Below are 20441 nucleotides of genomic sequence, written 5' to 3' on the forward strand. Positions count from 1 at the left end.
AATTCCTACTTTGGGCTCCGGGGCACGGTGACATTCCCGGGAACATCCAGGCCGATCTCATAGCTCGAGGTTATGCAAACCGAGGAAGGTCAGAGGCCGAAGAAACAGAGGAAGTGACTCGTACCTACGCAGACATTTTAGTGCACTACCGGGGGACCAGAAGACGGTATTCTCCGCCCCACATGTTGTTAAACAGGGAGCAGTCAGTGTCTTGTCGGCAGCAACAAACAAATTCTTACCCATGCCTGTCTTTATACAGCAAGATACATCCGACCGTATACAGGGGCACGTGTCCCTGGTGTGGACAAAAACCGACAATTTATCACAACACATGGCTTGTCAGAAAATAGATGCAGTGCCGATAATTCACAACGCCACGCCGGAGCAGTAGGAGGCTGCGCTGTCCAGTTCGGAGTCGAAAGACCAGCTTTGGCTGATTGCACGGGCCAGCAGGGCAGCAAAGGCCGCGGGAGTTCTGGACTGAGGACCCAACCACGGGAGCTCTAGATTATTTTTCTTTTTTTGCATTATATAAAGTTTTCTCTCCCTCTCTCTCTCTCGAAGTAGCCTAGATGATTGCGAGGCAATCCTTCTTGGTCATCGAGTAATTGGCTTCGGCTTTTGAGAGGCACCTCCTGGTGTGCGTGATAACGTTCTCATATCAAGCACTCTTCTGAAAGAGAACGCCACCTCAACCCACATTACTTGCGTCGGTGTGAATTTCAGTTTCGGCGTTTTCATCAAAGTGGCCTAGGACATTAGGGGACTGTAGGCAGAGCTTACGTTCGGTGAAGCATTGCGCTTGTGGCGCTTTCCATTCAAAAGATATGTGAGACTTTTCAGCTGTTCTTCAAACCTTAAGGAGAACACAACGACGTCGTATAAGTACACCAAACAAAACTTGCCCTTCAAGCCAGAAAACACGGTCTCCATTACTCGCTGGAATGTCCCCGGGGCCGAATGACTTTGAACCCGAACAGACCGTCAGCCGCAACGTACGCGGTCTTCTCGCGGCTTCTTCTGCCGACCTCAATTTGCCAGTACCCGCTGGCAAATTGAGGCTAGCGGTAGAACATCCGCCTCGCATGCAAGAGGACCGGGGCTCAAATCCCGGTGCCACGCAATTCTCCACCGGAAAACAAAATAAAAAATCCGCGTGTAGATGAAATTGCATAAGCAGGTTTGGGGTGCGCCCTGATGCCGGTGAACACCTCCGCCAACGCACTCCCTCACCAGAACAGGAGTTGGCCACCCTGGTGTAGTAATTGGCCGCAACCTCTCATGATAAGCTCCATAAACCCCCGGCCCTCAGTCACCAGCGGCTGTGGAACAACTGACCACGGCGGAGGTCATACCTGTGACACAGCGGGGGATGCTAGGAATTTCTGGCTTCGCTGGACATGCCGCCATTGGAAACTGAGCCTGGCAACGTTTAACGCTAGAACCCTAGCTAGTGAAGCTAGTTTAGCAGTGCTGTTAGAGGAGCTAGAGGGTATGAAATGGGATGTCATAGGGCTTAGTGAGGAAAGGAGGCCGCACGAGGCATATACTGTACTAAAGGATGGGCATGTACTGTGTTATCGAGGTTTACCGGAGAGGCGAGAACTAAGACTAGGTTTCCTTGTCAATAAGTATATAGCAGGTAATATAGATGAACTCTATAGTATAAATGAGAGGGTGGCAGGCATCGTAATTAGGCCTAATAAGCGCTATGTTTACAGGCCTATGCACCCACATGTAGTTATGATGACCAGGCAGTTGAAAGCTTCTACGAAGATGTAGAATCGGCAATGCGAAAAGTAAAGACGCAGTATACTGTACTAATGGGCGACTTCAGTACCAAGGTAGGGAAAAAGCAGGCAGGATACCAGGTACCAGGTGACTATGGCATTGACTCTAGGAATAGCAGGGGGGAGTTACAAGTTGAGTTTGCAGAGCGCAATAACTTAAGAATCATGAATACCTTCTTCAGCAAACGGGAGAACCGGAAGTGGACATGGAAAACTCCTAACGGGGAGTATAAAAATGAAATTGTCTTCATACTGTGTTCAAACTCCGCCAATAAACAAGATGTAGAGGTAATCGGAAAAGTGCGATGCAGTGACCACAGGATAGCGAGGTCCCGCATGAGCCTAAATCTCATGAAGGAACGCAACAGATTAGTAAGAAAGAAACCCATCAACGAATTAGCGGTGAGGAGAAAGGCAGAAGAGTTCAGGATCTCGCTACAGAATAGGTATTCAGCTCTAACTGAGGATGGCGACATTACCCTAGAGACAAGGAACAATAATTTCAGAGATATCATTACTGAGTGCGCGGTAGAAGTAGGCGGGAGGATAGCTAGAGAGGATACCGGTAAGCTGTCTAAGGAGACGAAAGATTTGATTAACAAACGCCAGAGTATGAAAGCTACCAATCTAACAGACCAGATAGAATTGGCCGAGATATCGAATGTAATCAATAAGCGCAAGGTGGCCGATATAAGGATGTATAATATGGAGAAAATTTAGCATGCTGTAAAGAACAGAGGAAGCCTTAAAGCGGTAAAGCAGAAATCGAGCACAGGCAAAAACCAGATGTGATAAAGGACAAGGCGGGCAACGTCATCACGAATATGGACAAGATAGTCAAAGTAGCCGAGGAGCTCTATAGAGATCTCTACAGCAGCCAAAGTAGTGAGGACAGTAATCAGATTGGCGGTAGGGGAAAACAGTCATACTTTCCACCAGTGACAAAAGACGAGGTCAAGAAAGCATTAGAAACTATGAAAAGGGGGAAATCAGCTAGAGAAGATCAGATAACTACAGATTTGTTGAAGGACGGGGAGGATATCGGGCTAGAAAAACTGGCCACCCTGTATACGCAGTGCATGATGTCATATGACGGTACCGGAACCATGGATGAATGCAAACATTATCCCTATTGATAAGAAAGGAGACTCTAAGGACCTTAAAAATTACAGACCAATAAGCTTACTGTCTGTTGCTTATAAGGTATTTACTATGGTAATCGCTAATTGAATCAGGACAACCTTAGACTGCAATCAAGCAAAGGATCAAGCAGGTTTTCGGAACCGATACTCTACAATCGATCATATCCTTACCATCATCCAGGTGATAGAAAAATGCTCGGAATATAATCAGCCCTTATACATAGCATTCATTGATTACGAAAAAACATTTTCTCATAGTGGACTTTTACGTGGATCAGTGAAGATCCACGTAATCGCATATTTTAATAAAATTTCGCTCAATGTCAAGAGAATTGCAAAGAAAGGCGGCGTCAACATCGTTTTCCCTGCATCTTGCAAACTCTCGAAGGTGTGTGCGATGATGAAAGAGAATAGGAAGCCTCACTGAACCATCAAACATGAAAGGAAATTCACAGAATGTGTTTCTGGAGTAGTGTACTGCATTGCCCTACGTTGTGGAAAAGTTTACATAGGCCAAATCGGCAGATGCTTTAATGAAAGAGCAAGAGAGCACAGGTTCAATGTGGAGAAAAATGAAAGAGGGTTTTTGGCCGAGCACTCTGCTGACTGCAAGAAAGAAAACGAACGGGAATGCGTGCCTTACTTTGAGAGGATGAAGTTTCTGGCCAGGTCGAAAGACAAATGGGAGCGCCTAGTAATTGAAACCTTCTACATTGGCACCACAAGCTTTTGCGTCAGCAAGCCCTCTATATCTTTGTTGGATAAACAATTTAAGTTTTTCGAAGGTCATGTATAAGCTCTGATTTGGCCTTCTTTCATGTGTCTGCGTTGTGCGTTACGTTTTTTTTTTTTTTTTTTAAATAAGGTCCAATGTCATAGCTTCGCGAGTTTTCTTCCTTTTTTGTTGTTGTTTCTTGTTGTGGTGGTAATATTGTTGGACTATTGGTTTTAGCCTGTCTTGGTGCCTTTTTTCACTGTATTTATTGTTTCTGACGAGGCTTGTATAAGCTGCTTGTGTGACCTGGTTTTTTACACCATTTTTCCTTGTCGCAGCCTGAACATGGTGTTCTGAAGTGCTATGGTCTTGCTTCACTGTTTTGTATTCGTGGATTACCATTTGGTGGTTGGTTCTGGTCATCCGTTAGCCTTTTGGTTTTGGTTTACTTAGTGGGCTGGCCCTAGTTAAGTTTATTATCTTTGCAGCAGAATTTGCTATTTCATCGTGATGTAGTGTACGCCCCTTCTTCGCGGGCTGATTTCTTTTTAAGTTTAATTGGGATTAGATAGTAGCGGAGATGCGTATATATGCCTTGGTTTTCTTCACGAAATAAAGTTGTCAGTGTGCGTTTGTGTGCGTCCTGCCTTTCCTTCGTCCGTGTTTTCTTAGCGCAGCTTTTTATTGCATTGATCTATGAACCAACTAGCCCGACAAGTTTTACTAAAGCATCTTCATATCCACTGGCGATATGTACTTAGCGTTGCAGAGCCGATCCATTGTGTCGTTGATGCAGGTGAGCGGCAGACATCCTTCTTTGTTATGCTGTTCAAGCCGCAGTAACCAAAGCAGAAACGAAGAAATACACAGCGAATACAGATTTCAAAAGTTGGGAACAATAATTGAGGTGTTTAGCGAATCAAGGAATTGCGCAGGACAAGAATAATGGGTGATTTATGATGTCAGCGATTTACGTAAAATTGTTATCGTTGCTTTCAAACGCAGTTCAAATCGCGCACGAAAAATATAATTCGTTTCTTTCTGTGGTAACGGGCGTTCAAACACTTTTCGACACCTTCCTTAGTAATCTTGATTGCAATAAAAATGATCTTCAAAACAATTTTCATAACTGCAAAAAATAAAGGCTTGGGAGGTAACTGCTTGCTTTCGATAAGAAAAAAGCCGTGAAAATCATTATTCTTGGTTTATGCATCAGGCGACCTGGGCCATTACAACGAAGACGGTAGGCTCTTCATCACCGGGCGAGTGAAGGCTGCTACTCTACCTGCCGTGCTCAGGATCGGCCTTCCTGAAGTGGAGGAATGCCTTCACTTTCACCCGAGCATCGCTGAGGCTGCTGTGGTGCCCATAGTTGGGGCCCAAGGTGAAGGTCACTTGGCAGCCGTTGTCGTCCCTAGACCAGAGCAAAAGCCCAGCCTCGAGCTTGCCGAGCACATCAAAAGCTTCGTCAAAGGTACGGCCACGATATCCTCTACGTGCTTGGCATATGGGCTTGTCTGCTCCGCTTATCAGAAAACATACTTTGCGTAACATCTGCCTTTTTTCTCGCACGTAAGTCTGTCCACACATGATCTGTCGCTTACTAAAACAATTCAAATATTCAACATGGACGGGTATGTTACATATATAAAGTTTTAAGTAACTTAGCATTTAGGGTACTACTCGAGAGCTGAGGGCAGCCCGAAAGGCTAGTCCTGACCCGGCCCACGTGGTTTGTTATGAAAGGCCTTGGCTGGGGCTCGGCTCGAAGGTTCGAGATTAGGGTTGGCTTGCTATAGAAGCTGAGGGACTAGCAGGTCGCACCTGTACGTTGAAGGCATGTGTCTCTTTTAATCCGTTTCAATTGTAGGTACACTTGGGTTCCTTTACCAGAACGGTTAAACATGGTAACTGTGTCTGCTGTGGGAAAAAAATGCACCATACTTACATATTTTTTATCTAGGCTATAATTGCGTGTTTTGAGGGAGAAAAATTACGCACAATCTTTCCTTTTTCTTTTTTTCTCTCCTGGCCATAATGTCTCTGACATTAAGCAATACTACTATATTAACATCTTTTTGAAGAGCGCCTAATTTATACTGCTTAATTCCTTCATTTGCACACTAATTTTCCACAGCATTAGTACAGTATACTGCGTCTTTACTTTTCGCATTGCCGATTCTACATCTTCGTAGAAGCTTTCAACTGCCTGGTCATCATAACAAAATGTAGGTGCATAGGCCTGTACAACCTTTAGTTTATACCGCTTATTAAGCCTAATTACGATGCCTGCCACCCTCTCATTAATACTGTAAAATTCATCTATATTGCCCGCTATATACTTATTGACAGGGAAACATACTCCTAGTTGTCGCCTCTCTGGTAAACCTCGATAACACAGTACATGCCCATCCTTCAGTACAGTATATGCCTCATTCGGCCTCCTAACCTCACTAAGCCCTATGACGTCCCATTTCATACCCTCTAGTTCCTATAACAGCACTGCTAAACTAGCTTCACTAGCTAGGGTTCTAGCATTAAACGATGCCATGGTCAGTTTCCAATGGCGGCCTGTCCAGCGGAGCCAGAAATTCTTAGCACCCCCCGCTGCGAACAGGTCTGACCGCCGCCGTGGTCAGTTGTTCCGCAGCCGCATGGTGACTGAGGGCCGTGGTTTTATGTACCTTGTCATGAGAGGTACTAATACTAAATACTATACTATACTGTACTATACTATTCTCTACTATACTATACTATACTATATACTATACTATACTATACTATACTATACTATACTATACTATACTATACTATACTATACTATACTATATTATATACTGTACAAATGGGCGACTCCAATGCCAAGGCAGGGAAAAAGCAGGCAGGAAACCAGGCAGTAGGTGACCATGGCATTCGCTCTAGCAATAGCAGGGGGGAGTTACTAGATGAGTTTGCAGAGCGCAATAAATTAAGAATCATAAATACCTTCTTCAGCAAACGGAAGAACCGGAAATGGACATGGAAAAGTCCTAACGACAGACTAAAAATGAAATTGACTTCATAATGTGTTTAACCTCAGGCATTATGCAAGATGTAGAGGTAATCGGGAAAGTGCGATGCAGTGACCACAGGAGGTGAGGTCCCGAATTAGCCTAAATCTGAAGAAGGAACGCAACAGATTAGGAAGGAAGAAACCCATCAATGAATTAGCTGTGAAGGTGGGGGGGAGGGGGCAGAAGAGTTCAGTATCTCACTACAGAAAAGATATTCAGCTCTAATCGAGAATGGCGATATTACCCTAGAAGCAATGCACAATAATTTCAGGGATATCAATACTGAGAGTGCGGTAGAAGTGGGCGGTAGGATAGTTAGAGAGGATACCGGCAAGCTGTCTAATGACATTGCCTTGCTAAGTAACTCGGGGGATGAACTGCAAATAATGATTGATGACTTAGACAGGAAAAGTAGGAAGGTAGGCTTAAAAATCAATATGCAGAAGACTAAAGTAATGTTCAACAGCCTCGGGAAGGAACAGCAGCTTATATTAGGTAGCGAAGTACTGGAAGTAGTAGGCGAATATGTTTACTTAGGACAGGTAGTAACCGCTGATCCGGACAATGAAAAGAAAATAACAAGAAGAATAAGATTGGGATGGAACGCATTTGGCAAGCACTCGCAGATTATGCCTAGCAGCTTACCGGTATCGCTGAACAGGAAAGGATACAACAGTTGCATCTTACCTGTACTCACTTATGGGGCTGAAACGTGGAGGCTAATCAAAAGAGTTCTACTTATGTTGAGGACAACCCAGAGGGCTATGGAACGAAAAATGGTAGGGGTAACATTAAGAGATAGGAAGCGTGCAGAGTGGGTCAGAGAAATAACTCAGGTTACCGATATTCTAGCGGAAATTAAGAAGAAGAAATGGGCATGGGCAGAACATGTAGTGCGAAGAGAGGATAACCGATGGTCGCTTAGGGTAACAAACTGTATTCCAAGGGAAGGAAAGCGTAACAGGGGGCGGCAGAAAGTTAGGTGGGCGGATGAGGTTAAGAAGTTCGCAGGGGTCAAGTGGATGCAGCTAGCACAGAAACTGGTTAAGTGGAGAAATATGGGAGAGGCCTTCGCCCTGCAGTGGGTATAATCAGGCTGATGATGATGATGATGATTCCACAGCATCACTCAAAGTCCAGTGTCCAAGGAAATGGAAGGCGTCCATGCCTTGATGCTTTAAGCGGATTAAAAGTTTGTATACGGTATACGGTAAAGTTTGTATACGGTATAGAACCCTAGCTAGTGAAGCTAGTTTAGCAGTGCTGTTAGAGGAACTGGAGGGCATGAAATGGGATGTCATAGGGCTTAGTGAGGTTAGGAGGCCGAATGAGGCATATACTGTACTGAAGGATGGGCATGTACTGTGTTATCGAGGTTTACCGGAGAGGCGACAATTAGGAGTAGGTTTCCTTGTCAATAAGTACATAGCGGGTAATATAGATGAATTTTATAGTATTAATGAGAGGGTTGAAGGCATCATAATTAGGCTTAATAAGCGGTATAAACTGAAGGTTGTACAGGCCTATGCACCTACATGTAGTTATGATGACCAGGTAGTTGGAAGCTTCTATGAAGATGTAGAATCGGCAATGCGAAAAGTAAAAACGCAGTATACTGTACTAATGGGCGACTTCAATGCCAAGGTAGGGAAAAACCAGGCAGGAGACAAGGCAGTAGGTGACTATGGCATTTGTTCTAGGAATAGCAGGGGGGAGTTACTAGTTCAGTTTGCAGAGCGCAATAACTTACGAATCATGAATACCTTCTTCAGCAAACGGAAGAACCGGAAATGGACATGGAAAAGTCCTAACGGAGAGACTAAAAATGAAATCGACTTCATAATGTGTTCAACCCCCGCCATTGTGCAGGATGTAGAGGTAATCGGGAAAGTGCGATGCAGTGACCACAGGATGGTGAGGTCCCGAATTAGCCTAAATCTGAAGAAGGAACGCAATAGACTAGTAAAAAAGAAACCCATCAACGAATTAGCGGTGAGGGGGAGGGCAGAGGAGTTCAGGATCTCGCTACAGAATAGGTATTCAGCTCTAACTGAGGATGGCGACACTACCGTAGAGGCAAGGCACAATAATTTCAGAAATATCATTACTGAGTGCGCGGTAGAAGTAGGCGGTAGGATAGTTAGAGAGGATACCGGTAAGATGTCTAAGGAGACGAAAGATTTGATTATGAAACGCCAGAGTATGAAAGCTTCCAATCCAACAGACCAGATCGAATTTCCGAGATATCAAAGCTAGTCAATAAGCGCAAGGTGGCCGACATAAGGAAGTATAACATGGACAAAATTGAGCATGCTGTAAAAAACGGGGGAAGCCTTAAAGCGGCAAAGAAGAAATTGGGAATAGGCAAAAACCAGATGTATGCGATAAGGGACAAGGCGGGCAACGTCATCACTAATATGGACAAGATAGTCAAAGTAGCCGAGGAGTTCTATACAGATCTCTACAGTAGCCAAAGTAGTCAGGATCGTTATGAGATTGGCGGTAGGGAAAAACAGTCAGACGTTCCACCAGTGACGAAGGACGAGGTCAAGAAAGCACTAGAAACTGTGAAAAGGGGGAAATCAGCTGGAGGGGATCAGATAACTACAGATTTGCTGAAGGACGGGGGGGATATCGTGCTAGAAAAACTAGCCACCCTGTATACGCAGTGCCTGGTGTCATCGACGGTACCGGAACCATGGAAGAACGCAAACATTATCCTCATTCACAAGAAAGGGGACTCTAAGGACCTTAAAAATTACAGACCAATCAGCTTACTGTCTGTTACGTATAAGGTATTTACTAAGGTAATCACTAATAGAATCAGGACAACCTTAGACTGCAATCAAGCAAAGGATCAAGCAGGGTTTCGGAAAGGGTACTCTACTATCGATCATATCCATACCATCAATCAGGTGATAGAAAAATGCTCGGAATATAACCAGCCCTTATACATAGCATTCATTGATTACGAAAAAGCATTTGACTCAGTTGAAACCTCGGCGGTGATGCAGGCATTGCGAAATCAGGGGGTAGACGAGCCGTACGTGAATGTGCTGGAATTTATATATAGTGGCCGCACAGCAACCATAGTTCTGCATAAAGAAAGTTACAAAATTCCCATAAAGAAAGGTGTTAGGCTAGGAGACACAATCTCCCCAGTACTATTCACAGCTTGTTTAGAGGAAGTATTCAGAGACTTGGAATGGGAGCAGTTAGGGATAAGGGTAGATGGAGAATACCTCAGTAATCTGCGATTTGCTGATGACATTGACTTGCTAAGCAACTCGGGGGATGAACTGCAAATAATGATTGATGACCTAGACAGAAAAAGTAGAAAGGTAGGCTGAAAATTAATATGCAGAAGACTAAGGTAATGTTCATTAGCCTCGGGAAGGAACAGCAGTTTACATTAGGTCGCCAAATACTGGAAGTAGTAGGCGAATATGTCTACTTAGGACAGGTAGTAACCGCAGATCCGGACCATGAAAAGGAAATAACAAGAAGAATAAGATTGGGATGGAGCGCATTTGGCAAGCACTCGCAGATTATGTCTAGCAGCTTACCGGTATCGCTCAAGAGGAAAGTATACAACAGTTGCATCTTGCCTGTACTCACCGATGGGGCTGAAACGTGGAGGCTAACCAAGAGAGTTCTACTTAAGTTGAGGACAACCCAGAGGGCTATGGAACGAAAAATGGTAGGGGTAACATTAAGAGATAGAAAGCGTGCAGAGTGGGTCAGAGAAATAACTCAAGTTACCGACATTCTAGTGGAAATTAAGAAGAAGAAATGGACATGGGCAGGACATGTAGTGCGAAGAGAGGATAACCGATGGTCGCTGAGGGTAACAAACTGGATTCCAAGGGAAGGAAAGCGTAGCAGGCGGCGGCAGAAAGTTAGGTGGGCGGATGGGATTAAGAAGTTCGCAGGGGTCAAGTGGATGCAGCTAGCACAGAACCGGGTTAAGTGGAGAAATATGGGAGAGGCCTTCGCCCTGCAGTGGGTATAATCAGGCTGATGATGATGATGATGCTGATGATGATGATGATGATACAGTATCCTTATTGACCCAAGACCAAGCAGAAGGTCACTATGGTAGCTACTAAGGAAAAACCTCTACAGTGGGTTACTCATCTCCACGAGTGTGTTTCGATATAAAAGATAGATCACCGTTTAAGATCTGTTTCGACTATTAGTGGGCACAAGCTGGAGGATCCACCGATAGGAACACTGCATTTTTCCGATTTTGTGTTAATGTACCCACCTGGGCATTTTAAACCTGGTTATAAACGCTGGTAGACAGGCAGCCACATTCCCGTTGTCTTCGAGTGCGTGTCTTCGCCTTCCAAGGCATGTTGTTTCATTAGTATTGGTTTCTGCTCGTCTACGCAAGAAATCGAGAATTTTTCTGTCCTCCAGAATCGAAGTGTGACCAGTTCATCCACGAATTTGACCTGCGTAACCGCGCCCGTTTGTAAAAAGTGACCTCACCCTTCGGTGAATTTTATTATTCACATTGACTGATCTGATTTTATTTATATTGATGGGGGGGGGGGACAAGAGGGGATGCTGCACGGAAAGGAAATTGACTTAAGCTCCGTTTCCAATGACAGGAGCAGTGCAAAATGTAAATGTTGCCAATCAAGCAAAAAACCATACCAAATACGAATTCGGACAAACATTTTAAAATTTGAAAGCGGAAATGCACAACAGGAAACGAAAAAAAGAATTAAGGAAGGAAAGAGAAGGAAATAAAGTACAACCATACACAGTCATGAGCACAAAACACTTGATAAAGATTTCTTGCAGAAGTAGTCAGCACGTCAATATTACAGCTGGCGCGATCATTTAGTGAACTGTTTACCCTTGGCAGAACAATTGCTGACCATAATTATTACTTATGTGACGAACATAAAAGTTCCCGCAGCTAGAGTTGTGTAGGGGCCAATTGAGTTTTGCAATGTTATCGTGAGAGTTGTGATAATAAGGTTGTTGGGCAGACTGTAAACATTTCCTTGCAGTTTTCTTGTTAATCTCGCTTTTAGGTCAAGGGGTAATGTACAATGGTCTATTACTTTAAGGTGTAAACAAACATCGGTGGTTGCGTGCTCTATCTGGTACTAGAGAGAAACTGTTATTGCCTGTGGATACAGTTTTTGTGGGGATAAGCAGCCTGCCCTACAGGCTGGTACAAGACGAGTAAGTACCCAAAAGCCCGACATTGTCAGCGGCGATATGTTCGTTTGTTTTGATGGTTGTTGAGGCAACTTTGTGACGTTTTAGTAAAGCAAGTATTCGTCTTCTCTGCGGCGTTAACTAGCTGGCAGCGTTAGAGGCCTCGTTCAATAGAAAATCGTTCTGCATCGCCGTTTTTATGAACAGAGAATCACGGGCATGCCTCTGGCAGGTGTTAGTTGCCAGGTGATACGACCGGATGCTGATTGGTCCACGGGTTGTTTGGCGTTTTCGGACCACGTGACGCGGCCAATATTGCCGAGTTACTTTGAGATGGAAGGATGAGATCGGAGTCAATCCCGGGACACTTCAATCCGCGAGTCAGGAAAGAACGTCAGGCATGGAAATTTTTGCTGCTTATTTGTTAAAGTGGTGATTTCGTCGCGGGTAACAAAGCAAGAGGAAAATCGACAGAGGGATCAACAGACTGTGCGGCGGCGGCAAAAGCAAGATGGCGGAGGACTGGTGCTGACATAAGCTAAACAGTTAATGAAACAACATGCATGTAGAAGAAATACAAACGAGAAGAAAGCAGGGGCAACTTGAATAGTGACGAAGGATAACCGCGGCCCTAACGTTCATAGGTGAACCTGGCTCAAACGCTAGTAGCATGCTTATGCAATACTGATTAGGAGATGTGTCCTGCATGATGATAAGAGTGGCAGCCAGCGACCTCACACGGTGAGTACTTGTCACCAGTGTCCTGTATAGGCCGGCGGCTCTGCGCAATAAGCGTGTGAATAGAAGCTTTGTATTTTATGTCGTTAAATAATCAGGACAGCTGCCGTGACCAAGTTAAAGCAGTGTGCAAGGGGGTGCATTGTCTTTACCAAAAATAACCACTTGTATTTTTTGCTTCTCGCTTGCAATCTAAAGCCAACAATTATGCAGAGCATCCCAACTTGATAAGATGTTAGAACAGGAGGTCGCCTTTACTTTTTACAGATTTACAACTTCAGAAATGGTACAAATTCTTTATGACCCTGCTGGGGAGGCAGAACACGCAGCCTGGTTACTCTTGGCAAAGACGGTACTTGAGGGAGCACATGCTTAAGCACCGATAAGGCTGGCCTCTGGCTTTTAGGTCACAGCGTTTCTGCTGTTGAAAATCGACTGTGCGCTAGGAAAATTTCTAAAGAAGGCTTTCAAAAAGACATTAAAGTTAAACAGGGCAGTGCTGATAGACGGGCACTCACTGTCGGCTCGCTTTTCAAAGCTGAGTAGACGCAAACGTGATGAAGCGCGGGTCCATTTTTCGGCAGCGACCACGGACTTGCAATCTGCTTGCTGCGGTATAAGCACTATTGAGTTGATTAAACTTGTACCTGTACGTCAGCTTGACACCAGAGGGTTTTTTTTGTTGTTGAATGTACGCTGCAAGATATGATGCCATTATGCCCAGAATAACTATTAGCCATGGTTTAACTCCGCTGAAAGCGATTAAGACTTGCGGGAGCATCATCGTTTGGCAGCGTTTCGCATGGTTTTTCTGTGCGTTTTGGTATAAGGGACAGGCAGTTTGGCAAAAATTGCCATCCCCAAAATTACTATTTATTCGGTTTGAGTAAAAATCTACGCATGCACCTAAAACTGACGGCATACGTAGGTCGTCGTTTCGAATCCCTCTCGTAAACTAGCGCCCAACTTGATTAGATGCTTAATGGGAATCGAAATGGCAGCCACTGCACGGAACGCTCCGTGACAATTTTGATAGCAAAGCACGTAGCAAGTGGCACCAATCACTTTTTGCAGAAGCATCCTGCTCTGCTGACGCTACCGCAAAGGCTTTCACATTAAAGTAGTTTAGCAGCACTTTGTAATCCGCGTTATGTAGGTACATTGCTTTTTAAGAATTGCTCCATTCTCATCGGGGCAAAGATGTAAGTCAGTTCTTTTTCTAAATTACATCGCAGAAAACTTGCCCAGCGTCTCTCAAGTGGAGGCCGGCATATTCTTCACCGATGCCATCCCAAGGAGCGGGTTCGGCAAGATTAAAAGGCGTCTCCTGCGTGAGCAGATGGGAAAGCTTGAGAGAATGGACTCGCCGAATTGCAAAAGTAGCGCTGGTTCATTTTCATAAACCCACTTTTGCTCCAGATTCTGCGATTTCTGATGAAAATTAGGAGAATATAATTTGTCAAATGTTTGTCGCAAAAGCGTTCGCAGATTTTCGTTTGTCCGCTTTTCGCATTAACAGCAGGACTTGGATAATAAACACGTCTGATGTGCAGTTGCATTAAAAGTGTTGTTTGCTTTTATCGTACTCGTCTGCTGCGTAGCAGTGTATGTAATGAGCGACAAGTCACTCTTCAAGCAATTAAAACATAGTCACAAGGTGCACGAGGAATGGACGCCTCCTTCGATCTCTTGGACTCTTTTTCTGCGCTACACGTCTGTCCTTAGGCGACATTCTAGCTGAATTCCAGCTATTCGTCAGACCAGCGCACGGCACGATCACAGGAAAGAAGGCGGGTAGAAAGAGCGCCGACTAGCAACTGAAATTATTGCCTGCGGAGGTATTTCCTACATGCACTATGAAGAAGATATGCGGACGATATGGAGGGAACGTGGTGTTTTCAGCGCCATGTAAGCTGGCAAAACTTTGCAGCATGAGGGCCAGAAGACCTATGAAATGCGGTGTCAAGCGTTAGCTTCTCTTTACTGAGTGCCAGTCTGAGCTCATGTAGGAGATATCGCTCAAATGCGGGGAGTATCTAGATTGGTCAGACTGACCGTTGTTTCAACGAGGCGGCGATTGAGCACGAACGGTCAATAAAGAACAATAAAATGGGGACCCTCCCAGATCACTGTAGCGAATGAAAGACTGGAAACCCGTGCTGGAAAAGGGCAAACTTTATCGGCAAACGCAGAGAGCGAGTTGAAAGGGAATTAATTGAGGCTTACAACACACAGAAACTGAAACCACGTGCATTAGAACGTGGAAAGCTGAGCGACCAGGAACGGGGTGTTTAGGCAGTCATGCGTAGATACTGAGAATGTTACTTTATCCTTTTTTCACTACTGTGCTGGAGTACATGTTCAAAAGCGCGGCGGTGCGTTTCGATGGAGGCGAAACGTAGAGGCGTCCATGTGCTGTTCGATGTCACCGCACGTTAAAGATCCCCAGGTAGTCGAAATTACTTCGTAGGCCTCTACTACAGCTCCCCTTTCTCTCTTTCCACTTTCACACCCGCCGTCGTCCCTTCCCTTACCGTGTGGTTCAGGTGTCCACAACTACAAGTGTGACAGATACTGCGACTTTCTCTTCCTGTGAACAAATTATTATTATTATTATTACTACTATTATTATTATTATTATTATTGTTATTATTACTATTATTATTATTATTATTATTATTATTATTATTATTATTATTATTATTATTATTATTATTATTATTATTATTATTATTATTATTATTATTATTATTATTATTATTATTATTATTATTATCCTTTTTCCATATTTTTTATGCCTTGCTCTGGCTTTGACGGGCATGTGCATTTCCTCATACTGTTTTCTTGGTGTCTTGTTATATGTGATATGCCCTTCTTTTAAAAACATTATGTTTCTGTTTCTTTTTTTTTTTCTTATTATTGCTACGTTCTGTCTCTGATGCACACCGGCATATAAAAGGTGTTGTGTTATGCAATAAACTGAGTAGGTAGTAGGCGCTCTTCCTATCACTCTCGTTCGCTGCGATCATGCCTTGCGCCATTCCAATGAACCAACTAGCCCTACCGCAAGTACCCTACAATGCCTGGCAGGCGTCGTCATTTGCCGCGGTTTCATCGCTTCGCTCCAATGACAATGACCATGATGATGCTTGGGTAATCCAGAAAATCATCCATGGGATCGATGGTTCGAGGTCGCATCGGGCAGCTGGGCAGTGCGGGGCGTGGTTGCGTGTTCTTGGATCCGTCGGGTATTTGCTCTGATATGTTATCTGCTCACTCTATGTGTGCGCCTTCGCTTCAGATCCAAGCTGAGGACTGGGCGGTGGTAGTTGGTCGGGTCTGGACAGGAAGGGCTGGGGCGATATCCCAGGGCTTTCGGCCGATGGTACCGGCGTAAGGATGGCGTCGATGCTCCAAGGCAAGGATGGGGATGACGTACGCCGCACCTCCAACCAAAATGTTACGTGGCGACAAGCAAGGGAACGGCACAACATGGTGACATGGTAAAGGATGAACTAATGGCTGGCCTAGCGCGTGAGCTCCTCTCGCGCCACTGCCGATCTTCTTCACAACAATCTGATTTCTACTGGCTTTTACAGTGAACCAAAGGTTGGCACAAAGAGATGCAGATGTCTGCTGATTATACATGGTTATCGATTCATAAAAAACGTAACCCGCTCCAAATTATTCATGTTTGCCTCTACATCCAAATGCTATGTAGGCTTTCAAAGCACCGTCGAGCGGCGCTGCTGCTGCTGACAGGGAGCGCCATCTCTGACAGAAAAATACAAACTGGGGATACACGTGGCGGCACCACCTAGGCATTCCGTGCACGTTTTCTCCTTTCGCTTGCTCGCTTCCGCGCACGTGCAGACGTCTCGCGCTGCTTTGTCGCGCCGGGTTCCCTATTGGGTTCCCTATAAGGGAACCCAAGCTCAAGTTTCGCCGCGCGACGGCAGCGCCGCATTCCTGGCGTGGTGGCGAAATGTGCAACGATGGGGTTTCGCCGGAGCAGACGCTCCGCTAGCTTCCTGTGCACGCGCGGCGATTGCGTTGCGCCTGGCGGTTATTTGGCGATTCCAAAACACTTCCGCTGGTGCGAAACGGAGGTACTAGGTAGCATGTGTCATGGGAACCCACAATAGTAGGCGAAGCATCAAAAGACGAGGCTCACGTGTGAAACTTTACAGATTCCTTTGGAAGCGTGTCCGCAAGACCTGTTTTCCAACGACATGACAGCGTTCTGAGAAGTCTCGCGTTCTTTGTGGAAACGAAAAGAGCCAATTTCCCCTTTCTTCGTAAACTCAGAAATCTTGACAGTTAGCAAAGACGGCTTGGAGAGGCATCAAAAAAGTAAAATGGTTTAAGACCATGCATAAAAAGTGAAGAGGATAGAAGATTATCCTGCTCTTCTCTCCCCGCGTGTCTAGTTTTGCCGATTTTTTGTGCTCTCTCCCTGCTTTGTGGGTGCTCTGAAAGCAACAAAATCAACACCTGCGACGTCCGCGATCGATACTGATGTGTGAATGTGTCCAAGTGTCCACAGCTGCCTTTTCATTTTTAGATTAACCAAGAAAATATCTAGGAACGAGGCCTTTTTTTTTTTTCGGGGGTGGGAGCGGCGTTGAAAAACATGCCTTCTGGGACGCTTTTACAGATTTTCGCAAATTTGCCAATAAGTGAACCAATTATTATTATTATTATTATTGTGTATTATTATTATTATTATTATTATTATTATTATTAACGAAGATATGTCGGAAGTGCAGTAAAAAAGTGATCCTGGCTATGACTCGACTGACGCTACTGGCACGGAGCAACTCATTCGCGTCACAGGGTTCGTGAGTGCAAACCAAATATCATAACTGAAGTACAACCATTTAATAAGAACCGAAATAAAACACAGTGTAGTACAAGCTTGGATATCACCTGCTTTCCGAGCCAACGAGCCGGTTATGTCGCGTGCAGCGCACGGAGCATGCATGTGCTTGTGAGATATTGCTAGAGTTCTTGTCTTTGAAGAAACACCTCCTTCGGAATATATACTTATTCTTCTACTGCAAGATTTCCTTTGGTAAAGCCGTAATAATAAGAAACAAATCCGTATATAGATCACATGCTACAGGCCCAAACGATGGTAAACGAGCGGGCCACTTTATTTCACACTACTAATGATACTTTAGCAGTTTTTAAACATATTATATACGACAATATAATTACATAGCGGACTTACCTTGAGATGCACTTCCCTCGTTTTTGTTTTGCTAATGTGGGACGCATTCACAATCAATATTTACTCATCCCCGTCTGCTCTACAGTGCAGACGTGAATAAAATGTTTCCCGCCTATATTTAAGTATCCTGCATGGAAACAAGCGACAGGTTGCCCAATCAAGACGGAATGCAGGTGACATGTCGCAGTGCGCCAGCGGAGGTGCGTCAAGGCGCGTGTTCGTTCGAGAGAAAGCGCACGGCGCATGCCGTGAAGGCAGCGAGCTGAGCCGGCGGTGTCAGTGTGTGCTTTTCTGTCCGCGCGACAAAGCAGCGCGAGACGTCTGCACGTGCGCGGAAGCAAGCAAGCGAAAGTAGAAAACGTGCACGGGATGCCTAGGTGGTGCCGCCGCGTGTATCCCCAGTTTCTATTTTTCTGTCAGAGATGGCGCTCCCTGTCAGCAGCAGCAGGTGAAAAGGTGCAAGCGAGATATCTTGGAACGTGTAAAGGGTGATGAGAGAGTGTTGGTTGGAGCCTTCCCAGGGAGAACAATGAGGGCAGTACTGAAAGAGAGTAAAAATAGGCTGTTGAAGAATTCCGCAGAGCGCAGTATGGTAATAGTAGCCGCGGGGATAAACGATGTCCAAAATGGTGACGCTGCAGGAGTGGTGGAAAGTTTAGCTAAGGGAGTTGACGAGATCAGGGAGATATCACAGCAAACGCAGATAGTTGTATACACAGTACCAGATGTGCTAGGATTGAACGGAAAGCTGGAAAAGGACGTGATGACAGTTAAGCAGGACATAAGAAAGTTAAGCCTGGAGAAGCGTTTCGAAGTGGTTGAGGTAAACAGGGAGGTACATAAACCAGGTTTTGGTAGGGCTTTTCAGCGAGATGGCATTCATTTTAACAGAAGGGTGGGAGCAGAGATCGGCTGGCGCCTGGCAGGCAGGGCTGTAGCTTTTTTAGGGGGTCCGCGAGGACTCCGTGCACAGAGGTAGTTAGAAGTGAAGCAGAAGAAAGTGTAATAATGGAGGCTGAGCCACCCAAAATGGCAAAGAGTAGGTCGAGAAAGAGAAAGAAAGTGAAGTGGAACTCAAGAGACTTCTGATGCGCGTACAAGAACAGAGTGAGAAGTTCGGGCTTAAACTGAACATTAAAAAGACAAAGATCACGGCGTCTTGCCCTATCAAGTCCTGGAGCATCAATGGACAAGAAGTGGAAGCTGTAACAGTTTTTCTGTTCTTGGGCTCCAAGATTACCTCGGAAAGAGACTGCAGCCATGAAATTAAGACACGCCTGCTTCTGGGAAAGAGAGCAATGGTTAGCCTTGACCGCCTAGTAAAGAGCAGAGACATTAGTCTGCCAACCAAGATCCGTATAACTCGTGCTATGGTCTTTCCAGTTGTGATGTATGGATGCGAGAGTTGGACTGTGAAAAAGGCTGACCGCCGAAGAATTGACGCGTTTGAATTGTGGTGCTGGCGAAGAATCTTGAGAGTTCCTTGGACTGCCAGAAGATCAAATCAGTCAATATTGTCGACCATAAACCCTGACTGCTCATTGGAGGGTCAAATTCTAAAGTTAAAGCTCAGCTACTTTGGTCATCTGATGAGAAGAGAGGAGTCGCTGGAGAAAGATTTGATGTTGGGAAAGGTTGAGGGTCGCCGGAGAAGGGGTAGGCAGCGAACGCGATGGTTAGATGGCATCCTCGAGGCACTGCAGATGAAGTTATGTGATGTTAAGAAGATAGTGAGAGACCGGAAAGTGTCGCGTGACATGGTCCACAGGGTCACGAAGAGTCGGACACGACTGAACGCCTGAACTGAACTGAACTGAGGTCGAGAAAGAAAAGAACAAAAAAGAAATTTAGCACTAGGATCAGCTACATAAACATGCAAGGAGGTAGAAAAAGAGCGAAATGGCTAGAGATAGAACAGCAGTTGAAGGATGACAAAATAGGTGTGTACGCTCTTTGCGAGGCTCATCTCAGGGATCTAGAAGATCCGCCGTTTATAGAAGGCTACGCCTGGGAAGGGTGCAACAGAACGAGAACGGAAAAAAAGGGTGGAGGGGTAGGTATGTTGATACACCAGGGAACAAATTGGCAAATAATTAAATCATCTTGTAAAGAACATATATGGGTTTCAGGAACAATTGCCGGCATAAGGACATGGCTAGGGGTAGTTTATTTAGGATCAGGACATCAATGCAGCCAAGAAAACAAGGATCTTGTTGAATGTCTCAGTAATGATATAAGCCAGTTTGGAAACGGGGCCAATATTATTCTGCTGGGGGACATGAACGGCCACATCGACGATCTGGATGGATACACGGATTGTAACGGGAAGCTAATGCTAGATTTCTGTGAGCGACACGATCTGGTTATAGTAAATAGAGAAACAAAATGTGAAGGCCAAATCACGTGGGAATTCCGCAACAGGCAGACGACCACTGACTATTATCTAATGTCGCAGGAAATTTATAGCATGGTCACAAAAATGGAAATAGACGAAGAAGGGGAGTGTAGTCTGGGAAGTGATCACAAACGTATTAGTCTGCAGATGGGGCCCATTATGAAAAGAGAAATGGAACTTAGACAAAACGTAAGCGC

General features: G+C 45.0%; 1 protein-coding gene across 2 annotated transcripts in view; it reads left to right on the top strand.

Moving 5' to 3' along the window:
* Positions 1-14192, top strand: part of LOC146175227 (uncharacterized) — a 275430-nt gene extending 261238 nt beyond the window's left edge. Inside the window, exons 9-10 of one of the 2 annotated variants that reach the window (XM_084584667.1) lie at positions 4864-5121; positions 13852-14192. In XM_084584667.1, coding sequence (XP_084440793.1) covers positions 4864-5121; positions 13852-14018 — 425 coding nt within the window. In that variant the 3' untranslated portion in view covers positions 14019-14192. The remainder of the gene's footprint in view (positions 1-4863; positions 5122-13851) is intronic. The other variant, XM_084584668.1, reaches the window with a different exon arrangement.
* Positions 14193-20441: the final 6249 nt, after the last annotated feature.

The sequence above is a fragment of the Amblyomma maculatum genome, chromosome 11 (assembly GCF_055883805.1).
Source record: "Amblyomma maculatum isolate TAMU_Amacu chromosome 11, ASM5588380v1, whole genome shotgun sequence".
In the NCBI taxonomy this organism is placed as follows: Eukaryota; Metazoa; Arthropoda; class Arachnida; order Ixodida; family Ixodidae; genus Amblyomma; species Amblyomma maculatum.